This window comes from Leucopleurus acutus (assembly GCF_964270905.1).
Source record: "Leucopleurus acutus genome assembly, chromosome: 11".
In the NCBI taxonomy this organism is placed as follows: domain Eukaryota; kingdom Metazoa; phylum Chordata; class Mammalia; order Artiodactyla; family Delphinidae; genus Leucopleurus; species Leucopleurus acutus.
Window position 1 is genome coordinate 95,325,224 of NC_139152.1, and position 27,161 is coordinate 95,352,384.

At 53.3% G+C, this 27,161-nt stretch overlaps 1 protein-coding gene across 1 annotated transcript; it reads left to right on the plus strand.

Annotated features, from left to right (window-relative positions):
• On the plus strand, positions 1-26,787 carry FAM83F (family with sequence similarity 83 member F; the record flags this gene model as incomplete). Its single annotated transcript, XM_082849771.1, has 5 exons — positions 1-498; positions 19,417-19,584; positions 20,075-20,196; positions 21,024-21,715; positions 26,738-26,787. The coding sequence occupies 5 exons, from the start codon at positions 1-3 to the stop codon at positions 26,785-26,787; spliced, it is 1,530 nt and encodes a 509-aa protein (XP_082705897.1).
• Positions 26,788-27,161: the final 374 nt, after the last annotated feature.

The window sequence follows — 27,161 nt, forward strand, 5'->3', positions numbered from 1 at the left end:
ATGGCCGAGTCCCAGCTCGGCTGCCTGGACGAGGCGCACGTGAACGAGAGGGTGACCGCGGCGCAGGCAGCCTTCTACTACTGCGAGCGGCGGCGGGCCGCCCTCGAGGCGCTGCTGGGCGGCGGCGAGCAGGCCTACCGCGAGCGGGTCAAGGAGGAGCAGCTGCGGGACTTCCTCTCCAGCCAGGAGCGTCAGGCCCTCGGCGCCACCTGGAGCCCCTACGAAGTCGCCGCCGCCGCCGCCGCCGCCGCCGCCGGCCGGGGCAAGAGCAAGGCCGAGGCCGAGACCCCGACGCAGGCCGCGGCCGAGTCCGGCGATTCCCTGGCCTACTGGCCCGACTGCTCCGACACCGAGGTGCCTCCGCTGGAGCTGGGCTGGACCGAAGCAGCCTTCTACCGCGGCGTGAGCCGCGTCACCCTCTTCACTCACCCTCCTAAGGAGGAGAAGGCGCCCCACCTGAAGCAAGTGGTCCGGCAGATGATCCAACAGGCCCAGAAGGTAGGCCACGGCCCCCCGCCCCCCACGCCTGGCCCCTTGGACCAGGCGCCACCTCCGAGGCAAGGCCTGGGCCTGGCCGCCCTTTCCACCCTCTGGAAAATGGGGCCAGAGCCCTCCCTTCCGACGTGGGGCTGGTCAGTCCTCTGGAGAGCGTGGATGTGAACGTGTTTGGCAAATTACAAGGTGTTGGGACAATTGCTTGTCACCATTACAGTGTCCAGAGGCGCTGGCTTTCCTCTGCTCTGTGCTTCTGCTTCCCTGTCTGGTTTCTCTCCCTAGGGAAGAGTGTGGGCTGTGGAGTCCTTTGGTAAAATGGACCACTCAAAGGTCTTGATAATAACCTATGTGCTGCTCAGGGATTTACAAAACATATCCCTGGCCATTTTCTGATTTGATCCTCAGGCAACCCCAGGAAGTGTGGTGTGGCCTCCCACCCCAAGCCACGCTGCTCTTAGACGGTCCCCCAGAGTCAAGGCTGGCCTGGCCCCAGGCCCCTGAAATTCACTCTGGCTCTGGGCCCAGTGCTAGAGCTCACGCAGTCTAGGATGAATTAAGGGATGTATTTTGATCACCTACTACGTACCTGACTCTGTGCTGGGTGCTTTGACAAGGCAGATCCCTGGACTTAGCAGGTCAAGAAGAAGCTCCCACTTACGGCGTCTACTCTACCTGGGGATTGAAAGGAGGTGATGTTTCCAGAGTGGCTGGTATTCTAATACTGGTGGGGCCAGTAGTTCGTAGGGCAGGGGGAAGATTTACTCTGTGCCCTTGGGTAGGGGTACCTGGGTAGGGCTTCCAGATAAAATATAAGATGTCCTGTTAAGTTTGAATTCCAGATAAACAACAAGAAAAAATTTAGTATTATTCAGTATGACCCAAATATTGCGTTGGGACATACTGATGCTAAAAAGTCATTCACTGTTTCTGTGAAATTCAAAGTTAATGGGGACATTCTGTATTTTTATTTGCTAAGTCTGGTTCCCCTACATTGAGATTTGTTAAGAAACATCAGCAGCCTTCGGTGCCCAGTTCAAAATATACAGCAGACGTGGCTTGGGTTCACCATTCTGATTCAACTCAGTAACTGTGGTTGGAGCCCTTTTATCCCTGGAGGCTGAATGAGCCTAGAAAGACCGGTGGTGGGCCTCCTCTTCCTGGAAGGCGCAATGCAGGTAGTTGGCTAGATTGGCTGCCAGAAGGAAGGGTTAACTTTTCCCTGTCCATGTTTCCACCCACCCTCTCTAAAGAATTCCAGCTTGTCTACCTGAGCGTCCTTTGTATATTGCATTCTGCAAAAGAGAAAGACAAGTTTGGACAGAGGAGGAGAAAGGACTGGGTGACAATACTGTGCAGCAGGGTGCAGCTGGGGTCAGGGGTCAGGGCTCGCGCTGTAATACTCACAAGCCTTGATTTATGCATCCTTAATATGTGCCAGCCACTGTGCTAATGATTTACCTGCATTTTTTCTTTTGCTTTTCACAACTACGGAGTAAGATGGGTATTTTCCTTACGTTTGGATTCAGAACAGTTAAGTCACTTGCTGAGCCAGGGTTCAAACACCAAAGTCCTTCTCCTTAACTGCCGTGCTGTCGGTTGACTAAACCAAGGAGCTGGAATGGAACTAGCCTGGTCACAACCTGGACTGCAGGTTGTGACCCCCTGTTACAAGGAGGGGGAGACAGGGACCTGCCCACTAGAACTTCTAGTCCCATATGGGATGTCAGGAATCTCCTATGTAGTGGAGTGTTCTTAACTCTTTAAATATTTAACAACAGAAACTTTAACAACTGTGAACTGATCCAATGCATACATATTAAACCAGTAATTATTTCCTAGGTGCCTACCGTGTGCCGGGCACTAGCCATAGGAGGATATAAGGTGGCCTTTGCCCTCCAAGAGTTAATTCAAATGCTGGGGGATGTGCTGGAAGGAAAGCAGTTTTTGAGGCTGGATATGCCTAATCTGGGAGGGCTTTCCAAGGAACGTAAATTGCAGAGTTGAAAGGAGAGAGAGAAGGAAACTGGAATGGGCAGTTTCTCCTTAAGAGACTCAGGAGAGAGAGATTTTCGATGTACTTTGCTTAAAGTACAGGCGGAAAAGTGCCTTCAGGGACCCAGAAGTGAGTCCGTGGCCTCTCCCACGCTGGCAGAGAGGAACCAGGGGAGGTTGCTGCCACTTGGGCTGCTGTGACCACTGTAACTGCAGGGCGGGGGCAGGGGGGACTGGACTTAAATCAAGACCCTGTGTAGACAAGGAAACGGCTAGTTCTCATTTACAAGGGCAGAGTAAGAGGACCACATAACTGCGATTTGGAAGAATAGTGCATTTGGTCATTGGACAAATATTTCGAGGTTTACTATGTGCTAAGCACTTCAGTAGAAAACAGACATATAAAACACACCTCTGCTCTTAAATGGCCTAATAGTCTAATAAACCATCATTTTAATACAGAATGATAGGTGCTTAACAGAGGGCGTGGCAGGAGGGGCACTGACCCAGCCCCTGAACCGGGTTAGGGAAGGACCTTTGATGCTGAGGGCCTGTCTACAAGCGTGTCTGAATGCAGCAAGAAGGGTGGAATTGCACCAAGCATCCACCCATCTTTGTGCCCCAGCTCCCTTCTGACCAGCGGCACCCATTTTTGAGTCTACTGCGTAGGTTTAGAGAGTATTGCCTGTGCTCCAGGAGCAGAGGAAAACCTACTGGCCACCCACCTTGAAGACTGACCCTTGGCCCCTGCATTCCTGAGCCCCACACTCGAGGATACCAACTACCCAGCTCCTCATTGCTTACCACAGTGCCTCCCCCAGCATTTCCTTTGGGCCTCAAAAACCGTGTCAGGCAGAGGGGAGGCCCCTGAGGTCCAGAAGGGTCTAATGATTTGTCTTCAGACCAAGGACAAGGAGAGGACACAGCTTCCCCAGGTCCCTGGTCAGAACTACCAATGACTCCGTGTAGATATAAACACAACCCAGGAGAGGGTGGCTGCTGGGCTGGGAAGCTTTGATTAACTGGGAGCTGCTGCTCTTTATTCCCGTGGCAGGGAGAGGAACAGGCCCACCTGGTTGGTGGGGGACAGAGGGGCATGGGTAGCAGGCCCAGCCCTACCCCATCTCTGCCTGTCAATGGTGTGTCCCTTTCCTTCAGGGTCTGGCTCAGAGGCTAACCCTTCTTTGGCTGTTTATCAAATTTTCAATCCAAAAGTGACTTTTTGTTCTCAGACGTGGCTCCTTGTTTGTGCCACATGTGTGCCTGGCACACAGCTCGACTTAGGAGAGCCCATTTTATCCTCGGGGACTAGCAGCTTTGGAGGAGCTAAGACTCCCTCCTACACCTGTCCGTCATCTTTGTAGGGCCCCAGCGGCATGGGCAACCAATGATGTTTGTTTAATTGATTGGAAACTGCCTCCTATTGGCCACCCGCCCCTCTCCATCCGTCTAGGGAAGCAAGTGTCTGGAGAGTCCCCAGTTGAACTGCACATTACGGAGGGACCCCTTTAATCCCCATTGTTCCAAGCCACCTGGCAGCAGAGAGAAGAATGCTCTAAATTGGGAGGAGGGGGGTGCAGAGGGCTTTGGGGAAAGGCTCCAGGCAGGAGACGTGGTTGGCCAGGTTAGCAGCCTTGGTTAGAGGTCTGGGCAGGTGATGGGGGTGAACGGCTGGGTACACATGCCCAGGGGATGTGGCAAAGTCTCAGAGGCTCCAGTTCACTTCACCAGGAGGCTCAGCTTTCGGGTGGCAGCCTTTGCCACTGTCTCGCCCTGCTAGCCTCAACTGGCTCTTCCCTCATTCAGATACATCCAGCAAACAGCACGCAGCGCCTTCTCTGGACCAGGTGCCTGGACCAGGCACCATGCTGGGCACTGGGATATTGACGTGAGGCAGATTCAAAAGGAAAAAAGAGAGAGAGAGAGAAGAAACAAAAGAAACAGTTTACATATATATATATACTTAAATATGGCTGGTTTGTGAAATCTTGAGTCTGCCGGTACATTCGTCAGCCACCTCGCAGCCTTGTTGGAGAGCTGGTCCTGCTTCTCGCCTAATACCTTTCCCCGTGCTCCTACCGTTCCACGTCAGAGGCTTTATCTAGAGCTCCTGAGCTGCCTTTGAAAAGCCTGATTCGCTGTGCAGGGCAGCCCGTGACCTGTGGGTCCAACACACTGTCTCCCTCGCCTAACTCTTCTTCCCTCCCTGAGTGACCATTCCTCATGGGCGGTTATTTCCAAGGTGCGGGGCGGTTCCAGAGTCCTTGTCCCCTTGAGGCTGGCGGATAATGATGCAGCTGCAGTTCCAGGGACTGAGCACTTCACAGTCCTTCCAGGATCTTGCCTCGGCCTGTCCCAGCATCCCTGCCAAGCCCTTGGCTCTGTAGCTATTGGATTCTGAGTCTCTGTCTTTTACGCTCAGTCACTGATCCTGGGAGCTGGGGTTTGTGGGCAATGGAGACCCAGCTTCACGTCAAGGACAGAGAATAGGCTCTGAAGTTGAAAGGTCTTGATTTCTGTCCTGACCTGGCTACTTACAAACTGTGTTCCTTTGGGGTAAACCACTTCCCTCCCTGGGACTCCTGACCTGCAAAATTGGAGGGCATTACCTAGATTTCTGGATGGTTTTGAAAAATCAGGAAGGAAGTGTATGAAAGCAGAGGATACCAAGAAAGTATCGTACAAACATCAGTTGTCCTGGAAAGGTGCTGCCATCACTCTCCCCTCTCAGATCCGGGAGGGAAGTGTGGCTGAGCTTCCTCCCAGGACTCGATGCGGGGCTGCCTGCCAGGAGATCAGAGTTAGGACGGTCAGGGGTTGCTTCTCCTCTTCAGGTTGGAGGCCCTGTGCAGGTGCGCTTCCTGTTTCCTCCTCTGGGTGAGAGGAGCAGCTCCAGCTGCCCCCCCCCCCCCCCCCGCACTTCTCAACTGCCTTGATCTGATGTGGCCGTTTGTCAGGGCAGCTCTCATCTGCCAGGGTGGCTCTCGTCTGCAGGGCTGTGGTAACTGAGGACTCAGCCAAAGGTCTTCTCTAGGATCTGCCACGGGCCGAGATGAGACAGGAAGGCACGGCGGCTCCCCGGTCCCTGAATCAGGGGTCCCTGAGGGCGTCCCCTGCAGAGTCATTCAGAAGGGCAGTCTGGAAGGACTCCTCAGGACGATAGCTTGCACAAGTAGGCGCTGGGGCATGGGGACACGGGGTTGGGGTGGGTGGAGGTGGGGGACAGGCTGTGTTTCTGTCTTTGGAGAAGAGGGAGGCTGAGGCTTGGTTCCTCTGAAATCTGACAATTTAGGTCCCTGAACCTCTGAGGATGGGTGTTTCCCGGGGAGTTCAAAAGTAGAAGATGGGGCCTCAGTAAAGGGGTGCATTCTTCATGACTTCTTGGTCTCATGGTAGCTTAGCCAGGTTTGCTGGGCAGTGGTCTCAGGAGGCCAGGTCACTGCAGGGGAAGGAGTACACAGTTGGCAGCCGGGAACCTGGGTGTCTTCATTCTTGCTCTGTCTTTCCTCCTCTACCAGGTGACCTTGGGCAAATCATTTGACCTTGCTAGGCCTCCATCTCTGCATCTGTAAAATGGGGATCATTCTTGTCTTCTTGCTTACTTTTACAAGATTGCTCTGAGAGTCCAGTGCAAGACTATATGAGACAGCATTTTGAAAAAGATGACTAATAGATGCAGATAAAAGGGATTTATATTACGAGGGGCTAACATTGTTGAAAGATAGGTGCTCTGCATGTTATTTCCTTTAATTAACTCAATCCTTAGCACCTTACAAGGGAAATGAGGTTTTCCCAGAGGCTCAGGGAAAGCACAAGGCCGTAGATCTCATAAGAGACAAGCTGGGACTCCACCCAGGTCTGAATTCAAGGCTTGTGTCCTTCTGCTACACATGCAGTTACTTTTGGGGATTGCCCCTGTGGCCACCGCTTCCATCTGAAATTCCAGAAGCAAAGTATATTTGTTGTCAGCCAGGTTCTGGGAAGCTCACCAACTAGTTCTGGAAACAAACAAGTACAGGACTACTTTGGTGGGAGAGGGAGAGGAGAGGATTCTTTCTGCCTGGTGGCACTGGTGTCACCAGGAAGCTGGATATAGGTAGCTTCCAGGGACGTGTTTGGTTTGGCCATGCCACATGGCTTGTGGGATCTTAGTCCCCCGACCAGTGTCCTCTTGCTGGCCACTTTCTGGCCCTCTGGGACGTGGGCCCTCACTGACAAACTGAGACCTTAATGGGAGACCTGCCGGCAACCCCACGCCCACGCCGCCCCATCTGTCCAGGTGCGCCCCCAGGATGCTGCCTCACTGCTTCACCTTGGCTGGTGGTCAGGTCCGCCTCCTTTTCCTCACAATGTACAGGGCAGAGCCTGTTCTGGGGCAGGCCTCCAATCTTCTGGGAGAGAGGAGCAGGGCAGAGGACCAACGAGCAGGGCTGGGTCCTGGCTGACCGCCTGCCTCTGCTCCTGACACTGTCCTGACCACACCCCCTCCCAGGCTGAGTCACTCTAGTGATCCCTGCCCCTCCCCCTCCCTCCCACCACACCTCCTACCCCAGGGCCATGCATGACTGGTCGGCCTTAGCTGGGGCCACTGCCTCCCCCCCCCCCGCCCCCATTTTCTTTTCCTTCTCTGAATTTGTGGAGTCTGTAGACTTGCTAATGATTCCAGAATCTTAGCCCAGGAAAAGAGCCTATGGCTTTTCTAATTAGTGGTCTCTCTGGCCTGAGTTTCTAGTAATCTGTTGGCTCATCCCAGCCCAGCTTGTACGGTGGTCACCCTGTTGGGCCTCTCACAGCACTGGTGGGGCATGTGGGAGGCTCCAGATAAATGCTCTTTCTGTTGTGTTCTCTAGCAGTGAGTCGGCAGGAGGCAGGGTCAGGGACAGGGACCAGGGCTTCCTTCCTTTTTGTGGGTCCTTGAGGACCAACTGTGAGTGTTCTTAACTCCCCCTCCCGGAAGGGTTCCCAGACTGCTTGGAGATTCCCCACTTCTGCTCATTTACTCACCATGTTTCACATGTGCCACATTCCAGAAATATACAGGTGAATAAAATGTGGACGCTGAAAAAGAAAATAAACTGCAGAACAGGTTGGAGGGAGCGGGGCAATAGCTATTAACTGTTGAGTACTTAAATACCAGACCGTGCTAGCCCTTTTAAAATATATTATTTCATGTAACTTTCACAACAATCCAGCAACTTTCCATTTTACAGATGGTGAGGTCACAGGGCTGGTAAATAGTGGAGCTGGATGGGAACTTGAGATGGAGTCTGAATCCCACTGAGCTCCAGGGGCGCAGAGGCCTCCTGGGAATTGACGGCTGCAGCCGGTATGGAAGGGAGGGCGGGCAGAGGGCCGGGGTGTGCAAGGCCGGAGGCCTCGGAGTGCACAGATTCACGCTATTCCCAGCGCCCAGCCCCTCCTGACCACCTTCCCCCGCTCCCTGCACCCTCCACTTGCCTCTCTGGAGAAGCCCTCCCAGGCAGCATCACCTGGCTGTGGCCAGTAAGTTATCCTTGCCGCTTCTCAGAACCTCCCGGGCAAGCTGCCAACTCCAGTTGTCTTGCGCTGATTGATCCATCAAGAAATACCTCGAAGGTACTTCTGGAGCCCTGCCGTACTCTGCCCACACAGTGTGTGGTGCTCGGAGCTCCAGGCCAGCAACCCAAAGCAGCAGCTTATCCTAAGAATCATGTGTGTTTCCTCGTTGGGTTTTTTTTTCTTAGCAGCTGATTTATCTTCTTAATTATGTTTAGCTTTAAGCTAATGTTAAAATGAGCTTGCATTAGATAATTTTCACTAATTAACACCAACTTAGTGCAGGGGAAGTCATCCCAGAAGCATGCCGTGGGGCAGGGAAAAGCTGGCCTAGGATCTTAAAGAGAATTGCTCTTCTTACTGCCTGGCAGATCACATATGGTTCTTCACGGCTGAATTAGTTGACCTTGCTCGCATGGGTACAGTCTGTTCTCTGGAGAGCCGGCCCGAGTGTCCTTTGTATCACCCCTTCATCCTCCTAGTTTGGGGAATGGGTGTCAAGAGTGCCTCATAAGGATGAGGGGTGGACAGGGAGTGAGCCCCGGTGGTGCACAGCAGAGGCGGGAACAGAGCTGGCACAGAGGCCACGGGGTCTGGGAGGGGAGGTGGCCTGGCTGGCAGAGCTGGGCTCCAGTGGCTGCCAGTGCAGGAGGGAGCCTGGTGGTTAATGATGTCTAATTAGTGAGCCTGAAACAGTGTAACATGGCCTCAGACAGCTGGGAAGCCTCAGCTGACAAAGCGCAGATGCCCGGCCGGTGGGCTGGGGGCAGCCCGGCCTCGAGGCAGAGAACAGGACCCCAATGGTCTTGGCTTCTGTCCTCTCGGTGGGCCAGGGCTCTGGTCCAGACTGCTTCCTCAGCCCCCCGAGAGAAGCCCCCTACTGCGGAGGTACTCTTTAGACATTCACTGCGTGTCAGGCCCTGTGCAGGGTGGCATGACAGGTCTCTGTGCGCCCCCCCTCCACCATGTGCGCAGAGAGACACAGGCCTGAGCAGGTGTGCCTTCTGGGAAGGGTACACACTGCCCTGCGGGCTGGGGACCCAGGACGAGAATGAACCTGGGACAGCCTGGGGGAGGGTGAAGCAAGGACCTCAACAGGGAAGGGATGTTCCCATCACCACAGGGAGAAGGTGGTGACAGTGTGAGTTAAGCCACCAGGGTGGGAGTTGCTGGGTGTGTTTGGAGAACGCAGAGGAGTTTATCGTCAAGGGAGGGAGTGGGTTGGAAGCACACGGAGGGTCTTTGGCCAGGCTGAACTCAGGCCGAGGGTTTGGGCAGGGAAACGGCACGATTAGGGTTGGGCTATTGGTTCCACCTGCCAAGAGCAGGGGACCGACCCCTAGTCTCCCATCACGCTGATGCTGAGCCCCACCCCCACCCTCCCACCGTGTGCCAGGCACTGTGGAGAGGAAGCACAGCACCAGATGCTCTCCAGGCGTCACTGCGTCTCTGCATCCTCACAAGAACCATGAGTCAGCCTCACTTTACAGGCAGAGTTCCCAGGGGTCAAGTAACACCCGTGGTCTCACCGCCCCTGTGGGACCCCCGACTCCAAAGTCTGTGCTTCACCCGCTGCAGGATGCTCCTGGACTTTGGGGATTCAGCTAAATGACTCTGGTGTCCCAGAGGTAGGAGGCTGCAAGGCGGGTGGGGCAGGGCCAGGCAGCGTCCGTGGGTGTTCCCCGGGCAGTCATGCAGGCCTCCTCTCCTGGGCTTTCCTCTCCCCTCTCACCCCAGGAAGCACAGACAGGAAGCTTAAGGTAAAGCTTTCTTGTCCAGTTGTTCACATCCCACCGGGGGAGAAATTGGATGGGGCCTGTTGCAGCCTTGATGACAAAAAAAGCCTTTGCCGTGTGCCGGGCGAGTTGTCTCCATCCTCCAGCAGCACCTCTCCGTGCTCAGTGGCAGCCGTGCCAACTGGGTCCCGAGCCCACCTGGAGGTGCTCTCCACTCAGGCTGCAGTTTTCTTTCCTTTCTTTCTTTCTTTCTTCTTTTGGCCGCGCCTCATGGCCCCAGCCAGGGGTTGAACCCAGGCCCTCGGCAGTGAAAGCTCAGAGTCCTAACCACTGGACCACCAGGGAATTCCCAGGGCCGCAGTTTTCTTAGCGGTGCGTTCCATGCTCGGTGTGCGGGCACTGATGCTCAGCATCGCTCGAGGGACAGTGCATTGTACAGACTGACTTACTCTTCCCTTGATTGAGCTTCCCTTCCCCTCAGTTCAAGTTTTGACCTTCCTGGAAGTGTAGTGTTGCCTGGGCGTTAATCACCATGTGCTGGACCTGCTGGACATGGTATCAGGCAAAGGAAAACATCTCTACCTTGACGTCTGGGGCTGGTGGGCAGCTCTGTGCTGCTGTCTCCCTGGGAGCTGCCTCCGAAGTGAGGCCCCTTTGTTCTGGGTTCCATCAGAGGAGAGAAGGGGGTGCCGACGTGGACCTACAGCTCACAGCAGGCCAGGCACTGTGTTCCTTGTGCCGCTGCATTATCTCATTTAAAACTCAGAACAACCCTGAAGGGACCACCTCCCCATTTGAAAATGAGGAAATGGAGACTTAGATGAAATTACTCACTCAAGGCCCCACAACCAGTGAGACTTTCTGCTTCCAGAGAGTACATTCTCTTCCCAACACTGGCCGTCACTCAAAGTGTGATCCTTCCACCACCTGCATTCGGATCTCCTGAGGGGGAGGGTGTTGTTAAAACGCGTTTCCAGGGGCCGCTGAGTCAGACTCTCTGGGGATGGGGCCCTCGCATCTGCACATTCAGCGGGCACACCCCGCCCCACCCCGCCCCACACCGGCTGATCCTCTACAGGCTCGAGTTTGACAGCCACTGCCCTGGAGACCTAGATCGCTCGCTGGGGAAATCAGAGAAGGCGATCCACAGCTGGGGATGTGTGAGCCGGGTGCTGGCTGGCCTGCCCAGAACTGGCTCCCCTGGGCTGCCAGACAGATGGACCTTCTGGGAGGCAGCAGCTGACCAGTTTGCCCAGGTGCTGCCCTTCCTACCCCAAGGCACCTTAGGGCTGGAGGTGGGGGCATTTGGCCCCATTCACCTGGTTTGGTGATAGCCCCTCAAAACCGCACAGCTTTTTCATGGGATTTCGTGGGCATGATCTCATCTGAAACCCCCAACGGCCCTGGGAGGCAGGCAGGGCAGGCATGGGAGGTAAAAGTCAGGCCCCAGGCTTACATGGGTAGTCAGTGGGCAAGTGGGGACCGGAGCTGCCCATGTGGGTTCCCCTCCCTCCCTTCCTCCCTCCCCGGGAAAAAGTGACCATCTCCAGCACATACCTGCAAGGAGCGTGCCTGGCCTGGGGCCTCTTGCCTTTTCCCCACAGTGGCGCTGAGCGAGACGTTGTGGGGGGGGGGTCTTTGTCAGCAGCAGCCACGCCCACCCCAGTGCCTAAGCTCCACGTCAGCAGAGCTGGGGAAACCAGTGACCGAGAGGGTGGTATCGTCCGGCTCTATGGATGTATCCTGGTTTTGTGTGACCAGAAGTGACCTCAGGTCCTAGCCAGAGTAGATGTCCCCAGAGCCTCCCACGACCACATCATCTGGGGGGTGACAGCTCTGGACTGGGGTCAGAAGCCTGGGCTTTATTTAATCCCACCTCTGCCAAGACCCAGCCGGGTAACTTAACCTTGGGGCTGGGCTCTAGCTGATGCATTTCCTCCCAGCTCTGAGGTTCTGCCCATCTGGAATGTCCTTCAGGGTAGGCGCCGAGTGCAGAGATGCAGCCTGTGCCTGCACTGGAGCCTGGCCCAGGGGCTTTGTAGGGCTGACTTGCAGCCCGTGCTCCACTTGCTGGCTTGCATTCCATCACAGGGAGGACGGGTACCCTTTCATAATCTGCACAGAGGCGCTGGCTGTATGTGCTGGTGGCAGCTCTGCTTCCTGGTCTGATGTTCTTGGCGTGGACTTTGACCCCTTCGTAAAGTACTATCCTCAGTAATGGGCTGGCTGCCCCTTCAAGACCTTGGGTGGGTGGAACAGAGGAAGACCAGACCGGGGACTGGCGCTCAGGCCGCAGTCCCAAAAGGCGCCCACTTCCTTTCCCTTCTCTGTGCCCTTGAGGAAGAGCTTCAACCCTGCCTTCCAGCAGGATGGTCTAACCTGGAATCTTGCGCAGCATTCTTTTTTTTTTTTTTTGGTCCCTCCACCAAAATGTCTAGTCATTAATGAAATAAAAGAGTTAACAACAAAGCTAGGTCCACAGCCCTCAAATAAAACAGTAGACGTGAAACATCCTCCATGTAGACATTCATTCCACAAACATGGAGAACTGACTTCGTGTTGAGATGTCCCCTGAGGGTGGAGATTCTGAGAGAAGTCAGATGGTCCCTGCCATCCGGGAGCCCACAGCCCAGTAAGGGACAGAGCCATTCAGCAGATGTTACAATAAAATGTCAAGGAGCTCTGTTATGTACCCAGAACACAACGTGGGCAGGAAGCAGGGAGTGGTGAACAATATTGGGTGGGGGGAAGTTCAGGAAATTCTTACCTGTGTCTTGAAAGATGCGTAGATGTTTCACAGGAGTACAGGAGGGGTAGGAACAGAAGAACTGGAAACCGCCTGGTGTGTGCAGTTGTTCTCAAAAGGGGGTGGGGAGTTGATGCAGTTTTGCCCCCAGGAGATATTTATCGATGTCTACAAACATTTTTCATTGTCACCAGTGGGGGTGGCGCTACTGGCATGCTGCTAAGCACCCTGCGATGCACATGACAGCCCCCCACAGCAAGGAATACTGTCCCTGCACCCCTGGAAGTCCCACAGTGGAGAAACCCTGAGTTAGGGTAACTGCAGGTCATCCTGCACGGCTGAAAACAAGGGGCAGACGTGAGATGGTCCGAGATGAAGCTGGAGAGGAGGAAAGGGGCCATCATAAGGCCCTTCAATGCCAAGTTAAGGAGTTTGGCTGTGGGACCCACCACTTCATCAGTCTGTTGTTTTGGCAGGGTCACTGCTACGGAGAAGGAATTGGAGCACAGAGATGGAGGAGAGACTAGTTAGGAAACTATTCCAGAAGTTCAGTGAGAAATGAGGGGGGCCCCGAGCAAGGGCAGCAGTGCACTAGGAACAGAACGGAGCTGACCCAGAGAAGGTGCACAGAGGAGGACCTGCTGGCGTCGGTGGCCGATTGGATTTGGTCGTGGGGAGGAGGAGGAGGCCAGCAGACTCGGGCTTCTGGCCCGGATGACCTAGAGGACGTTGGCTTTGGAAGGGCCTCCAGGGCAGGCTGGTGAGCATGGCTCTGTGGCGAGGAGACTGGCAGTGCAGTGGCCATCCAGACTGGGTCATCCAAACACACCAGGGGTGTCAGTCCCCAGCTGTCTTTTTTTTTTTTTTAATAAATTTATTTACTTATTTAGTTATTTTTGGCTGTGTTGGGTCTTCGTTGCTGCACACAGGCTTTCTCTAGTTGCGCCGAGTGGGGGCTACTCTTTGTAGCGGTGCGTGGGCTTCTCATGTCCTGGCTTCTCTTGTAGCGGAGCACGGGCTCTAGCCGCGCGGGCTTCAGTAGTTGCGGCACGCGGACTCAGTAGTTGTGGCTCGCGGGCTGTAGAGCTCAGGCTCAGTAGTTGTGGTGCACGCGCTTAGTTGCTCCGCTGCATGTGGGATCTTCCCGGGCCAGGGCACGAACCCGTGTCCCTTGCATTGGCAGGTGGATTCTTAACCACTGTGCCACCAGGAAAGCCCCTCCCCGGCTGTCTTGAGTAGAGTTGCTGCGGAGTGCACGGGGAAGGTGGAGTCCTTTTCGTTAATTTCGTTAATCTAATGATAGTTAAGGAGTCCAGGAAGAGAATCTGAAAAGATGGCAGCTTAATTAAAGGTAAGTGACAGATGGAGGGGAATTCAGAGGTTCCCTAACACACCCTGTTGCCCCACCCCACCGCTGAGGCCGAACATCAAAGGAGGAGATGGTAAGCTAACCAAACACCTGATGAGAAGTGTTACAACATCAGAACTGCTTTGCCAGAGCCTGCGACAGCTTCTAAAAACTCCTGCCACCTCAAATTAACCTCTCTCCCCAGGTGCCGCACGTCAGTGGGTAACCAGGTAAAGGAGCCTGCCGGGAGGCCAGGGGATGACTTTTCTCTCCTGATGAAATCCGGCTCCCCGGGTTCTGTGCCTTTGATGTCTCTCTTATAAAACCTGATTTTCCATTTCTACTGGCAGCCTTGAAGTTAGATTTGGCCCGTAGGATCACGGGGCACATTAAACACCAGAGCGGAGGGAGTGGGGAGCTGCTTTTCCTGGGCCTGATGCCGTGGATCCTAATGTCAAGCAGGGCCTCAGAGACCAAAGCGGAGGGTAATTATCACCACTCGTCCACAACGAGATTGCAGGAGTCAGCGAGCAATTGATTTTTTCCTACTACAGATATTTCACTGCTTAATTGGTAGTGACACAGATGGCTGGCTCTGACCAGGGCGCCGCAGACCAAGCCTCCCGAAAGCAGGGCCCCTGAGGACATCTCTCCCTCTAGTCTGTGATGCTCTCACAGCACATCCTCTGTCGGGTGGGGGTGAGGGCGAGCAGGCTCCCTGCGCTTTCAATTACAAAACAAAAGCAAGAGTGAATCCAGAAGTGCTTTCCTGAGCCAGTGAAGCCCTCCCCAGCAACATACTGAGAGTCAGCTTTGAGCTGGACACTGTGGAGAGTCTGGAAATGAGCAAACAGTAGACTCTGGCCTCAGGCAGCCGTTGGGAGCTATCAGGAGGCCTCTGAGATGGTGCGAGCTGTGTTCTGCTGGAATGAAGCCTCAAGTGGATTGTTAAAACCCTCCGTGATCCAGCCCCACCCCATTGTCCAGCCCCACCCCGTTGTCCTTACGCTACATCTACCCTGAACTGTTCCAGGCCAATTGTTTTTTGTTTGTTTGTCTGTTTGTTTTGGACCTCAAGTGCAGAGCTGATTGTGAGCCTCAGTTCATGGTCCACTGCCATCGTCAATCCAGGGAAGTCCCCTCTTATTTTACTCTCTCCTTCCCTCCCGTCCCTTTCTCCTTCCATAGGCAGCCACCCTCCTATATTCAGTGTATGTCCTTGGACATGTCCGTATCCTTGAAAAACATGCAGGGTTATTTTATGTAGTGTGTTTTTATTTACATAAATGGTATTAGGCTATAGATCTCTATCTCTAACATTCATCTTAAAAAGAACTACCCAGGTTCTGCACCTGGAACTCGTTCATTGCTTCTGTCTGCTGCAGAGCACTCTGTCCTGAGCATCCCTCACATTCTCCACGTCCATTCTTCTAGAGATGGACATCCAAGCTGCTGCCAACTCCTTGCTATGCCGAAGAAAGCTACAGTGAATGTCTTTGTTCCTGCCCCCTTATAGACCTGTGCAAAGATCCAAGAGGTTCCCCGGGTGTGTAGCCAAGAGTAGCATTGCTGGCTTCCAGGCATGCACAACCTTAAATCCACGAAGCTCTGCCCCTTGCCCTAAGAAATAGCTGTACCCGTGTTCCCTCCCACCCTCAGTGAATGAGGGTTCCCCTTTCCTCACACGCCAACATTTAGGACTATCCAACTTTCTAGTTTTTAGTTCATGTTATAGTTGTAAAGTGGTATCTCTCTTATCTCTTTGCTTTTTTTAAATTTATTTTAAATTTTTTATATAATTTTTTAAAGGTTACACTTCATGTGCAGTTATTATTACTGTCTCTTTGCTTTAATTTGAATCTTTCTGCTTACTAATGAGGTCTGCTTCTCTTTACATACTTATTAGCCATTCAGGTATCTCCTCTAGGAATTGCCTATTCATATCCTTTGCCCATTATTCTAATTAGTTTTCTGTCTTTTTCTTGCTGATGTGCAGGCATCTCTTGTGTATTATTAGTTCCTTTTGGTTGTAGACATTGCAGATATCTTCCCCCTGTCAGTTATCTTTGTCTGTTGACATCTTTCTTTGAACAGAAAATCCCTAATTTGCCAAATGCCTCTTTTAAAATTTTATTTGTCTTATGATTCATGCTTTTGGAATCTTAAGAAATCCTATCTTACCTATGCCATGAAGATATTTTCCTATATTTCATGAATTCCTTTATTAGTTGTATCTTCTGCATTTAGGTATACAGCCTACCTGAAATTCACCTTTATATATGGTGTGAGGTAGGGATCCATTTTATTTTTCTGCATTTAGTATGCCAGTTGTCCCAACAGCATCTACTAAACAGCATCCTTTCTCCACTGAGTTGTGATTCTGCCTTAAAGTTAAGACTTTAAGTTAAAGTTTTATGTATGTGTGTAGGTACCTATATATTTCTGGTCTCTCTATTCTGTCCCATGGTCTATTTGTCAGTTCCTTCCTATCTCAGTATCGCAATTCTTATTAATTTGGCTCTGCAGTATGTCTTACTGTCTAGTAGGACAAGTGTCCCCTTTTAGCTTTTCTTTTTCAAAATTGACTTAGCTATTTGAATCTTCATTCTTCCTCACATCTTAGAAATATTTGAACTCCTCAAAAAATTTTACTGACCATTCATTGGAATTGCATGGGATTTTATTAATATGAAGAAAACTGGATTTTTAAAACATTAAATCATGTTATCCATGAATACAATTTATCTTTTCATTTATTCAAATATTTGTAACTGTCCTTTAATAGAGTTTTCTAAATTTCTCCATAAAGGTATTAATTCCTAAATACTATGTGCTTAAGTTGCAATTTTGAATGGACCTTCTTTTCTTTTTTTTTTTAATTGGTTATTGCTGTAGTAGAAAAATGCTATTGGTTTTTGTAAGTTTTTCTTGTATCTGGCAATCTTGCCAAATTCTCCTATTACTTCTAATAGTTTTTCTCTGCATTCTGCTGGGTTTTTTTTTCTTTAAATATCGTCCTTAAATACTGGTAGTTTTGTCTCTTCTAATCCTTCTGTCTCATTTCTTTTTCTTGTCATGTTGCATTGGTCAGGACCGCCAATACTTTGTTGAACAGCAGTGGTGATAAGTGAATATTCTTGACTTGCTTAAGACTTAAAGGGAATGCAACTTTAAGTATGTTTCAGGAGGGTTTTTAGTAGATAGGCTTTATGACATTAAGGAAGGTCCCATCTATTCCTAGTTTTTTGAGAGTTTTAATCACAAATAGTGTTATCAAATACTTTATAAAAACTTATTAAGATAATATATGATTTTCCCTCTTTGGCACTATAAATGTTATAAATTGGTATGTTTCTGCTGTTGAATAATCCTTTCATTTTTAGGATAACCTTATTTGATTATGCCGTATTGTATTTAATTTACTTTTTAAAAAACTGAACTATAGTTGATATGTTTAATTCACTTTTAATGACTTATCCATGTCAATTTCATTTTCAAAGTCATCAATGTGTAAATATTCCTAGTCTTTTTACCATTTCTTAAGTAGTAAGAATTTCTTAAGAAGTAAATATATCTGTAGTTATTTCTCTTTCTTCATTCAGTATTTTATTTGCATCTCCTCTGTTTTTGTCAGTCATGCCTGTCCTCAGTGCCTTTGCTTGTGCTGTTTTCTTTGCCTGAAATGTTCACCTCCTAGGCCCCTGGTAGCCCATGTGGCACCTGTGCGCAGATTAGGAAAAGGCATCTCTTCCTCAGGCAGGCACAGCTCCCACTCACCCCCATCAGCCCAGTGCCTGTGTGCAGTGCACACCTGCATACCCATGCATGGCAGCCTTGCCCACTTCCCTGCTTGGTTTTATTCCCTGCTCGTTTCTTATGGCACCCAAGGCTGCCCATGCTTCAGGTTTCAGCTTCCTCGGTGAAACCTTTCCTCTTCTCCCCTGGCTGAAAGTAATCTTTCAACCCTCCCCCTCCCTAAGTCCCTCCTTCTCTTCCTACCACCCCTCCTTAGAACTCACATCACACATCATTTGTGCATCTCTTAAGGCATTTGTCTCATTTTAACTTATGTCTTATTATTTTGTACGAATGTCTTATGATTCCAACTGGATTAACCCCTTGAAGTTAGGGACTATAGTTTGTTTGTCCTTAGATCCTCCCTCTGCCTGTGGGGCTTTGTAAATGTTACTTGTATGAATGATTGGGTATTAAATGTAGGAGGTAAGAAGGACCTTATGTGATATTGTGTAAATGGTGTTGGGGGGTGGTCTTTAGAGGCAGAGATAATGGCAGAGCACACGTGAAGGTGATGGTGATTGTGATGATGATGATGATGATGGAGGATACACTTACTGAGCTTAACATGTGCCTGCACCGTGCTAAACGCTTTCACAGTTTGCTTCTCTAAGCCTTCTCCACAACCCTTTGAGACAGGTGCTACTATGAGCTCGATTTTGCTGCCAAGGAAGCTGGGGCACTGATGAGTCAGCAGTGGAGTTAGTGAACCAGGCCTGGTCTGCCTGGCTTCAGCGTTCGGGCTTTCAGTTACAACGACAAGCAGACTCCTTCGACCGTACAATGGTTACCATTTATTGAAGACTTACCTACATATCAGGCATTGTTGATGCTTACAGATGTTATTTCTAATCCTGATGCCAAATGTATCAAGTACAGAGTATTCCCACTTTGCAGATGAGGAAACAGAGGCTCATCAAAGTTAAGGGATTTGCCTAAGGTTACATAAATAGAAAGTGGTTATAATCGGATCTCTCTGACCCCAAAGCACATACTTTCCTCTGCATCATGGGCACAGTGCTTGGGGCCAACAAGAACACCCTGCCTCTGGAGCAGAAGGTTTGTGTAGGAAAGTGGAGGAGGCTGAGGTCAGAAAGGCAAATCCGCCTCAGGCTGCGGAAGGCCTCGCCTTCCAGGATGGATAATCAAGGCTGGCTTTTGGAAATCAAGGGTCCTGGCAGGGACCTTGATTTGAGGATGAAGTGGGATGGTCTGGACACCTGGAGGCCAAGGGAGCCCGAGCTAACTGGAGCTCTGCCCGAATCTGTGCTCAGGGAAGCACAGGGCTTTGCACAGCTGCAGGGAGATCAAAGCACCCAGGTCTGCAAAGAAAGTGGTATCTGAGCAGATCTGCAGCTTGTGGAAATGGTCCATTTCATGCCTCTCAGTGACTGCAGCTCCTTGAACCTGCTTATTTCCCGAAGGCACCAGAACCAACTTTCCTCAGCCTCCTAGATCTCCACTGACGTGGCTTCTGAAGAGCTGCTGGAAAATCCCCAGGGTGGGTGGTGGGAATTTGCCAAGGATGAAGTACAAGCAGCATGGCCTACACCCTCTGCACCATCTTCATTTCCCAGAGCAGGGAGCCCATCTCCTGCTCACATGTGCTCAGAGGTGGGTGGGGATGTGCAAAACCCAGGAGTGGTGCAGATGGCATTTTTGACTCTTGGCCAGCACTTACCCCAGCCCAGCTGGTCCTCTGTGGGCCGCAGTGTGACTCTGTATGTGTGTAGTCACCACGTGCCTCACTAGTGCCCTTCCCTGTCCAGGTCATTGCTGTGGTCATGGACCTCTTCACTGATGGTGAGATCTTCCAAGACATTGTGGATGCTGCCTCCAAGCGCCGCGTGCCAGTGTACATCATCCTGGACGAGGCGGGCGTGAAGTATTTCCTGGAGATGTGTCAGGGCCTGGAGCTCGCTGACTTCCGTATTCGGGTAAGTTGTATCACTGGGACTGGGGGGTGGGAGGGGGGAAGGAAGTGGGATGGAGACTGCCTCTGCCCCTCCCTCTGCCTGCTCCCCAGTTCAGGGGCCCAGGTGAACAGCACTCTCAACCCCCTTCCTTCTGTCTAAAGCCTTGCCTCATGAACTGCTAACCCTCACTGCACGACTGGCTTACATTTTACCCCAAGGCTGCTGAGGCCAAGGAGGCAGCTGCAGCCTAGTCCCGGGCGCTCAGCCCGCAGAGTCACTGTCAGGGTCGAAGGCAGGGCTGTGTTTCTCTTCTGAAGAGCTTTGAGAGCAGACTGGGGCCACCCTGGGCCCGTGTGAGCCCAAGGCCAGATTTGCTGACTTCCTCAGGCCGTAGAAAGCAGAGTCAGGGTTCCGTGGACAAGAGGATTCATCCTCCACCCATGCAGAGACTCAGCTTAGAGCCTCTAGGGCCCCAACCTGAGTGACAGTGCCCTTCTCCTCTTCTCAACAGAACATCCGTGTCCGCTCTGTGACAGGTGTTGGCTTTTACATGCCCATGGGGAAGATCAAGGGGACCCTGTCATCCAAGTTCCTAATGGTAGATGGTGATAAAGTAGCCACTGGATCCTACAGGTGAGTTGGGCCAGGTCAGAGAAGGGCCTGGGAGGCCTTTGTTCATGGTCAGAAGTGCTCATGTTCAGAAAGATGCTGGACTAGAGCCTCCACAGTCATGAGTTTAAGAGCTCTCGTCTATTCTGATAGCAAAGAATAGCCTCCTGGCCAGTCCCTTCCCTCAAACTTTCTGGCTAATGGATTATTCAAGAAAGAGGGTCAACTTTTGTTGAGCATTAAGCACTGCCTGCCTCGCATGGTCCACAACAGCTGGTTGCCTTTTGAGGCTGGAAGAGACCTGGGCACATGAAACAATTAATAAATGGCGTCAGTCCTCTTGTGTGGTTGAAGTATGGGGTTTTGCAGACGCTAGGTGCTCTAAAAATTCAGAGGAGAACTATTAGGGAATGGAATGCTATTAGCAGTAGTGGCAGCTATAGGTACTCCTTATTAAATGTACGTTTGTGCCAGGTACTGAGCGAAACCTTTTATATTCGTTATGGGACTTTGAGCCTCACAGCAACTCGGTGACTGTACGCCTTACAAGCCCCATTTGACAAGGCACGCAGGGCAGAAAGCAGGTTTGAATCCAGACCTGACTTCTCTTGCCCTTGCCCTACACCCACTGCCTGCTTTCTGCATTTGAGGCCAAGACCTGGACCAAGGGAGGATTTGGGTCTGTGGAGGGAGAGCACCCCAGCACGAAGGCAGCAAGGCATCCAGCCTCAGTGGTGGAGCAGGTCGGGCTGGGCAGCGGGGTTTGAGATGGGCTCACCGAGGGGCGGCTGGCAGGGCGAGGCTGCAGGCCCGGGCACATGTATGTTGCTTTTCTGTCCCCATGTTCCCAGATTCACCTGGAGTTCCTCCCATGTGGACAGGAACCTTCTCCTCCTCCTGACGGGGCAGAACGTGGAGCCCTTCGACGTGGAGTTCCGGGAGCTGTACGCCATCTCCGAGGAGGTGGACTTGTACCAGCAGCTGGGCCTGGCAGGAGGCGCTGGCAGGCTGGGCCTCAACTACTCCTCCACTGTGGCTCGCAAGCTTATCAACCCCAAGTACACCCTGGTGACGGGCAGCCACCACCCACCCGGGGAGATGATGCGCTGGGCTGCCCGGCAGCAGCAGGAGGCCAGCCGCAATGCAGAGGGGCAGGAGGAGGGCAGCAAGGGCGGCGAGTCAGCACAGCGCCTGGAGAGTTTCCTGCACGACCTGGTCACGCTGGAGCAGGTGCTGCCCCCCGTGGAGCCCATTCTCTCGGGAGAGCTGAGTCGGGATGGCAGGGTGTTCTCCCACCTGCGTGTGGACCTGAAGCCCAGACCCTGGGAGGCCCTTGCCCGAAATGGCAGGGGAGAAGCTGCCAATGGGGAGGCCACCGCGGCCAAGGAGGGCAGGCGCTTCAGCAGCAGGTTCTTCAGCCGGCGGTCCAAGAGGCTTGCAGCGCCCAATAGCACAGCCAGCGCCCCCTCCCCCGAGGCCTTGGCCGAAGCAGAGTTTATGGCGGGGAAGAGGCCCAACCAGGGCTCCAGTGGCGACGTCTCAGGTGAGTCCCTCCCACTGGGCCCAGGGCTCCTCAGGCCTCTGGCCCTGGTCCAGGAGCACTGCTGATTCTGTAAGAAGGCCGCCTCCCGGCAGGGAGAGCACATCAGCTCTGGGCCCTGTGGTCCTCAATTCCCATCCTGCTCTGGCCTTTGCCTGCGTGTGGCCTGGGGCCAGCCACTGCAGGCCAGAGTTTCAGTTTCCTCTTCTCTAAAAGGGGAAAGTGATGCCTGCCTCGCCCAGCTGTTCTGAGGATATGAAGTGCTCAGAACAGTGCTGGGCACGGAGTAGTCTGAGACTAGGGCTCTGACTCTAGGGCTTGTTCCAGCAAACCTTGTTCCTTGCTGGATCCGTTGCCGTCAGGATCTGACCTGGTCAAACACACCGCACCAATGCCCTGACCCACTTTTCCTTGTTTCTGTTGTAAGTAGTTTGACGCGGCTCCTCCCTGTGTTTATTTGATCAGTGGTATTTGCCAGGCTGTTTACTTCTGAGAGAGATTGTTCCTGGTGGCGGCATCTTTCTGGCTGTCTCTCTGCCTTTATCTCTTTCTCTGGAACAGTCTCCAGAGTGGCGTCTTCTGGCTGGTGGTGACAGCCAGGGCCACTGCTGGCACCTTTTCTCATGTCGGCATTGCTGAGTCAAAGGGGTTTCCATGTTGGGGTTTCTCCCTCCATGGCTGTGGGGCTTTGCAGCGGTGAGGCTGGGCTCCCTGGCTGGCCAAGTAGGTAATGGCAGGGACTTACCTTGGACAGCCTGAGTGCTTCCAGAATTCCTGTGTCCCTCAAGGCCCCAGCTTTGACCTGACATTGGCTGGAGTGCAAGTCTTCCCAAACACTGATGCCCCAGCCCTGCTAGAGAGCCTGACGCACTCAGTCTGTGCCTCTTAAAGTTAGGACAGGCCTGGAGTCTCCGAGAATTTGGGCACAGCAGCAGTGCCAGGGCTATAGCTGCATTTGGCCAGGAAGCATTTACTGAGCGCCTCCGTGTGCCAGGTCCTTCACTAGGTGCTCTCTCTCTCACTTGGCCCTCGCAGGAACCACGGAGGTGGCAGATGGAAGCTCAGGGAGGTGAATTAAGTGGTCCCAGGGCACAGTAAGTGATAGTGGGGCCGGGACACAAACCGAGGCCAGGGCCTGTGTCCTGTCAGGGAGGGGTAGCTGGGCCCGGCCCATTCCCCCTGGGCGCCCTGGCTCCCCCAGCTCCGGATGCTTCTGCTGCCCTGCACCTCTTGTTTGGAAGAAGGGTTGCCATGGTGAACACCTGGCAGGGAAGAGAGGGGGAGGGGCGAGCCCAACCACAAAAAGGGCTCTTTCCCACGTCCTGACTGGAGGTGAAGTAGAAGCTTTCTCTTCCTTCAGCCCCTCACCCTGAGGTGCTGTTTCCATAGAAACAAAAGGCCATTGTCTTATCCCTTCCTGCCTCCTTTAGTGAGTCTCAGCATCAGATTCCCCTGCTTGGATGACTTGAACAGGTCACTGACACTTCTGCTGCTCCCTGAGTGTTTGCATGGGGTGCCAGGAGCCAGCCAAACAGCCAGGGACAGTGCCCTGTGCCAGCTCGTCTCCTGAGTGCCTGGCACCCAGAGAGAGAGAGTCAGAGACAGAGAGAGAAGGGCAAGTGCAAGAGTGCAGCGGCACGCACGAGGGATGGCCCTCAAGGTCACCCTATTCCTGCTCCATCATAAGGAAACACACAGCGTGGCCTCGTCCAGCACAGCCTCTGTGTACCTGGATGGGCATCCAGCCCTGAGGGCCTGGAATTCAAGTCCCTTAAGAGATCTTTCCTCTCCCTTCTGCTTTCTTCCCTCGAAGGCAGGGCAAGAAGCAGAGACTCCCCTCCCCAAAGCCCCTTTTTTGTGGCCTCCAGCCTCCCAAACATTTGACTGGTTTAGTGCCTCCTCTCGGGCAGCAGAAGCTTATCAGCAGGACTCTGTGTGCCAGAGGGTCATGTTCCTGGCAGCATGGGGGTCCCCAAGGTTGGAACGAGCAATCCTAGTACACTGGGAACTGTCATCTGGGAGGAAGTCACTTTAGCTATTCCCTTAGGGCCCCATCCAGGGAAAGGATCCCTGTCCTACAGTGAATCCTACGGGGACCGTTCAGAGCATCGTCAGAACAGCCATCAGATGGATCTCAGCTCCCAGTACCTTGCTCCCCACACCTTGGACACATCCTTTCACCTCCCTGGGGCTGTTTCCTGGTTGAGAAGAGGAGGGGTTGATCCAGGGAGGGTTCAGGAGGCCCCTCTGAGCTCTGATTCTGACTGTCCTTTCTGTCCCTGCTGCCCTCTTGTCAAGGGAGAAGCCAGGCCGATGACAGGGTGAGTAAAAGAGAGAGAAATAGAAAAGCTAAGAGCTGGCAGCCTGTGCAATTACTTGACAAGAAGTATATAGTTGTCAAACAGCATGCAAATTTTTGCAAACCCAAGTGTGGCCCTTGGGAGAACCTTCAGAAATCCCTTCCTTTGGGTCTGGCAGTCCAGCCGTGGGCGGCCAGGTGGTTTGAAGGCTCACAGCCCCCCCTACTGGTGGAAGCCAAGCACCCTCTCCTTCTGGTTTTTCTCTCAGCGAAGTCCTTGCTCCTGCAATTGGCGCCTTTCCTGAGCCGGCCACCTGTGCCCATCCAGGAGCTCGGGACTCTGGGGCAGAGATCCAACCTCAGGGACCAGCAGTCACTGGAGAGCCTTGTCAAAAGAGTGAGGAGTCTGTCCCGCTCGGCTGGGCTCAGGAATCTGCATTTTAAACGAGCACCCCGAGCGTTTTCCCACACAGGGGTCCTCAGAGCAGCAGATTAGGTGACAGGTCTCTGCCACTGGGGGCTGCCAGTTTGGGGGAGGGGGTTCCAGGTGATGTCCTGAAACCCCTCCTGGTCCCCCTGGGGAAATCCCTGGGACAAGGCCCACACTCTCGTGCGCAGTAAGAGGAGGAAGAAAGGCACAGACTTTGGCTGAGCACCTGGCGTGTGCTGGGTAGACACGGGGCTCAATGCTCTCACCCAGAACCCACAGCCACCCTGCCTGATGACGTTGTTTCAAGACGGGACCCCAGAGGTGCAGAGAGGCGAGGCCCTGTGCCCACGGTCATGAGTGAGAAAAGGGCGGTGGGCTCTCCTGCCTCCCAGGGCCTGCCAGAGCGTTATGGCCATCTCTGGAAGGTTAGGGTTGACACCAGCTACCTACGTCTTTAAAGGCTGTTTGGAAGGGCCAGAGGCCTGAGTACATGACTGACTCCCCGCCCCCCACCCCCCCACCCCGGTACGGAGGAAGAGGAGAGTGCCTCTGGGTCACCACCTTCCAAGGGCCCCTGAGCCCACGCTTCTGTTCCCAGAGTTCTCTGAGGTGACTGCAGCCACAGTTGCCTTGCCAGAACTCTCCCAGGTTCCCCTGAGTGGTGCGTGGATGGGCCACCCTGGCTGGCAGTGTGGTCTGGCTACTAGCGCTGTGCTCGCTGGCTCCTGGATTTGGGAACTTCAGACTTGCCTGTGTCATCCCTGGGGTGGAGGTCTCAGATCTCTCTCCTGGAAGGCTGGGCCCCTGCCTGGGATGGAAGGTTGGGGAGGTGCTGCTGGGGTTCAGAGCTCCATAAGGGACCTGTGGGCCTTCAGTTCCAGGGTAAGCCTACTCAGCAGCTGTCTTGCCAAGATGGAGTTCCAAAACTCAGTGTCGCTCCTGAGGTCAGACCCCAGCTGGTGTTCTCAGGCCGTGCTCTGATTCCATGAACCTGAGCACTGTTACCAGCCAAGGTCTCGGTCACATGGCACAGAAGAGGGGAGCTGAATGGGCATCCTTCGAGGAGCTGATCCCACTGGGCTCCAGAGAAGAGGCAGGCGTCCTTAGTCTTGTTGGCAGATGTCAAAATCCCCTGCCCTGCTGGTCTCTCGGGCCTGGCTGGGGCTTCCATCACCATCTAGGTGAGTGAGGGCATGTACGTCACCCGGTCACCACCCACTGATGCCTCTGCAGTTGCTCTTGTTATTAGATTGGTGTGAACCCTTACGTAGCTTGCTGCTGCCTGATCGTTCATTGTTTTCAACACATGTCTCTCTGTGCGGTGTCTGCTCTGTGCCAGGCACTGTCCTAAATTCCTGGTGTAGCAGTGGACCAAGTGAGCTTGCCCCTGCTCTTATGTACTGGGAGGGGGACAGGGACGGCAAGGACCTTCTCCTGAAGAGTGATCAGGGAAGGCCTCTCTGACAAAGGGGCATTTGAGCAGAGACTTGAATGATGGGAAGCAGAGAACCATGTGGACATCCAGGGGAAGAATCTTCTAGAAAGGGGACTGTGAGGTCCTGAAGCCTGAGGTCCTGAGGTCCTGAAGGTCCTGAAGCCTATACGGAGGTAGAGCTCACTGTCCTTGTGAGCCGTCTACACCACTGTCCCCTCTCCTGCCTGCCGAGCCGGACCGGCCAGGTCCTGACCATCGGACCGGGTCCCGATGCTCCAGGCCTTCCTTGAGGCCGCCTCTCCTCCACTTCCCGCCCCCATGTCCAGTCTCACTTCTTCCTTTGAAATTTGACTTTCTCTCATGAGCCTCCTTTGGGCCGCCCGTGCCACATACACTTTGTAGGGAAGAGCTGAGATGGGGCTCGGCAGAGCAGGCAGTGGCGCAGGCGCTGCCCGGCTCTGGGGGCTACTGCCCCCCCGTCCCCCACCGTCAGGTCGGGCCGAGGATGCCCCGTCGCGGCAGGGCCACGCTGAGGGTCACTGATGGTGACTGCGGTCGCGCTTGTGAGCTGTGATGCAGCATAGGGTATTAGTAACTGGTGAATCGCCCCGCTGAGGTCAGAAGATGGCAGATCCCTGATGCCCCAACCAGTGGTGGTCTTGCTGGGGCTGTCAGGACAGGGAGAATCTTTCCTTTTGCTCTTCTGAGGACCTACTGACCTGGTTTCAGCAGCTTGGGAGGCAGACAGTGACCCAACCACCCAAATTTGTGGTGTGCGTGGTGCATAGTAGAGGGGCTGGAGGCCAGCCCAGGGAGCACTTTACCTACATCCTCCCTCGCCTGTGTCCCTTGTCTCTGCAGGTAAAACAAGTTCCAGTCCTGCCAAGGCCAGCAACTGTGTGATTTTGTGAGCTGCCGGCCAGCTGTTGGCAGGACCTGTGGATGCCCCCATCCTGTCCTGTGGAGACACAGGTCAAACCCTGCACCGATTTGCACATCGGACGCCTAGTGGCCTCCTGCCCCAGCAGCCTCCATCCTGGCCTCAGGGACCCTGTATCCCAGATGTGAGGGTCTGCAGCATCTCAAGACAATCACACGCCTCCACAAGACTATCGTGGCCGGGCAGGGGTGTCACCCTTTGTTTACATGAAGTGGAAGCTTGACTAGTGTCTGCTCTCCTTTATGCCCAGCCCCCTCCCTGCACTGGGCCAGCCTTGCCCTGAAGGCCCCCAGATGGGGTGAGTCCATGTCTTTCTACCTTAATGTGATGGGGTCTCCGGGGCAG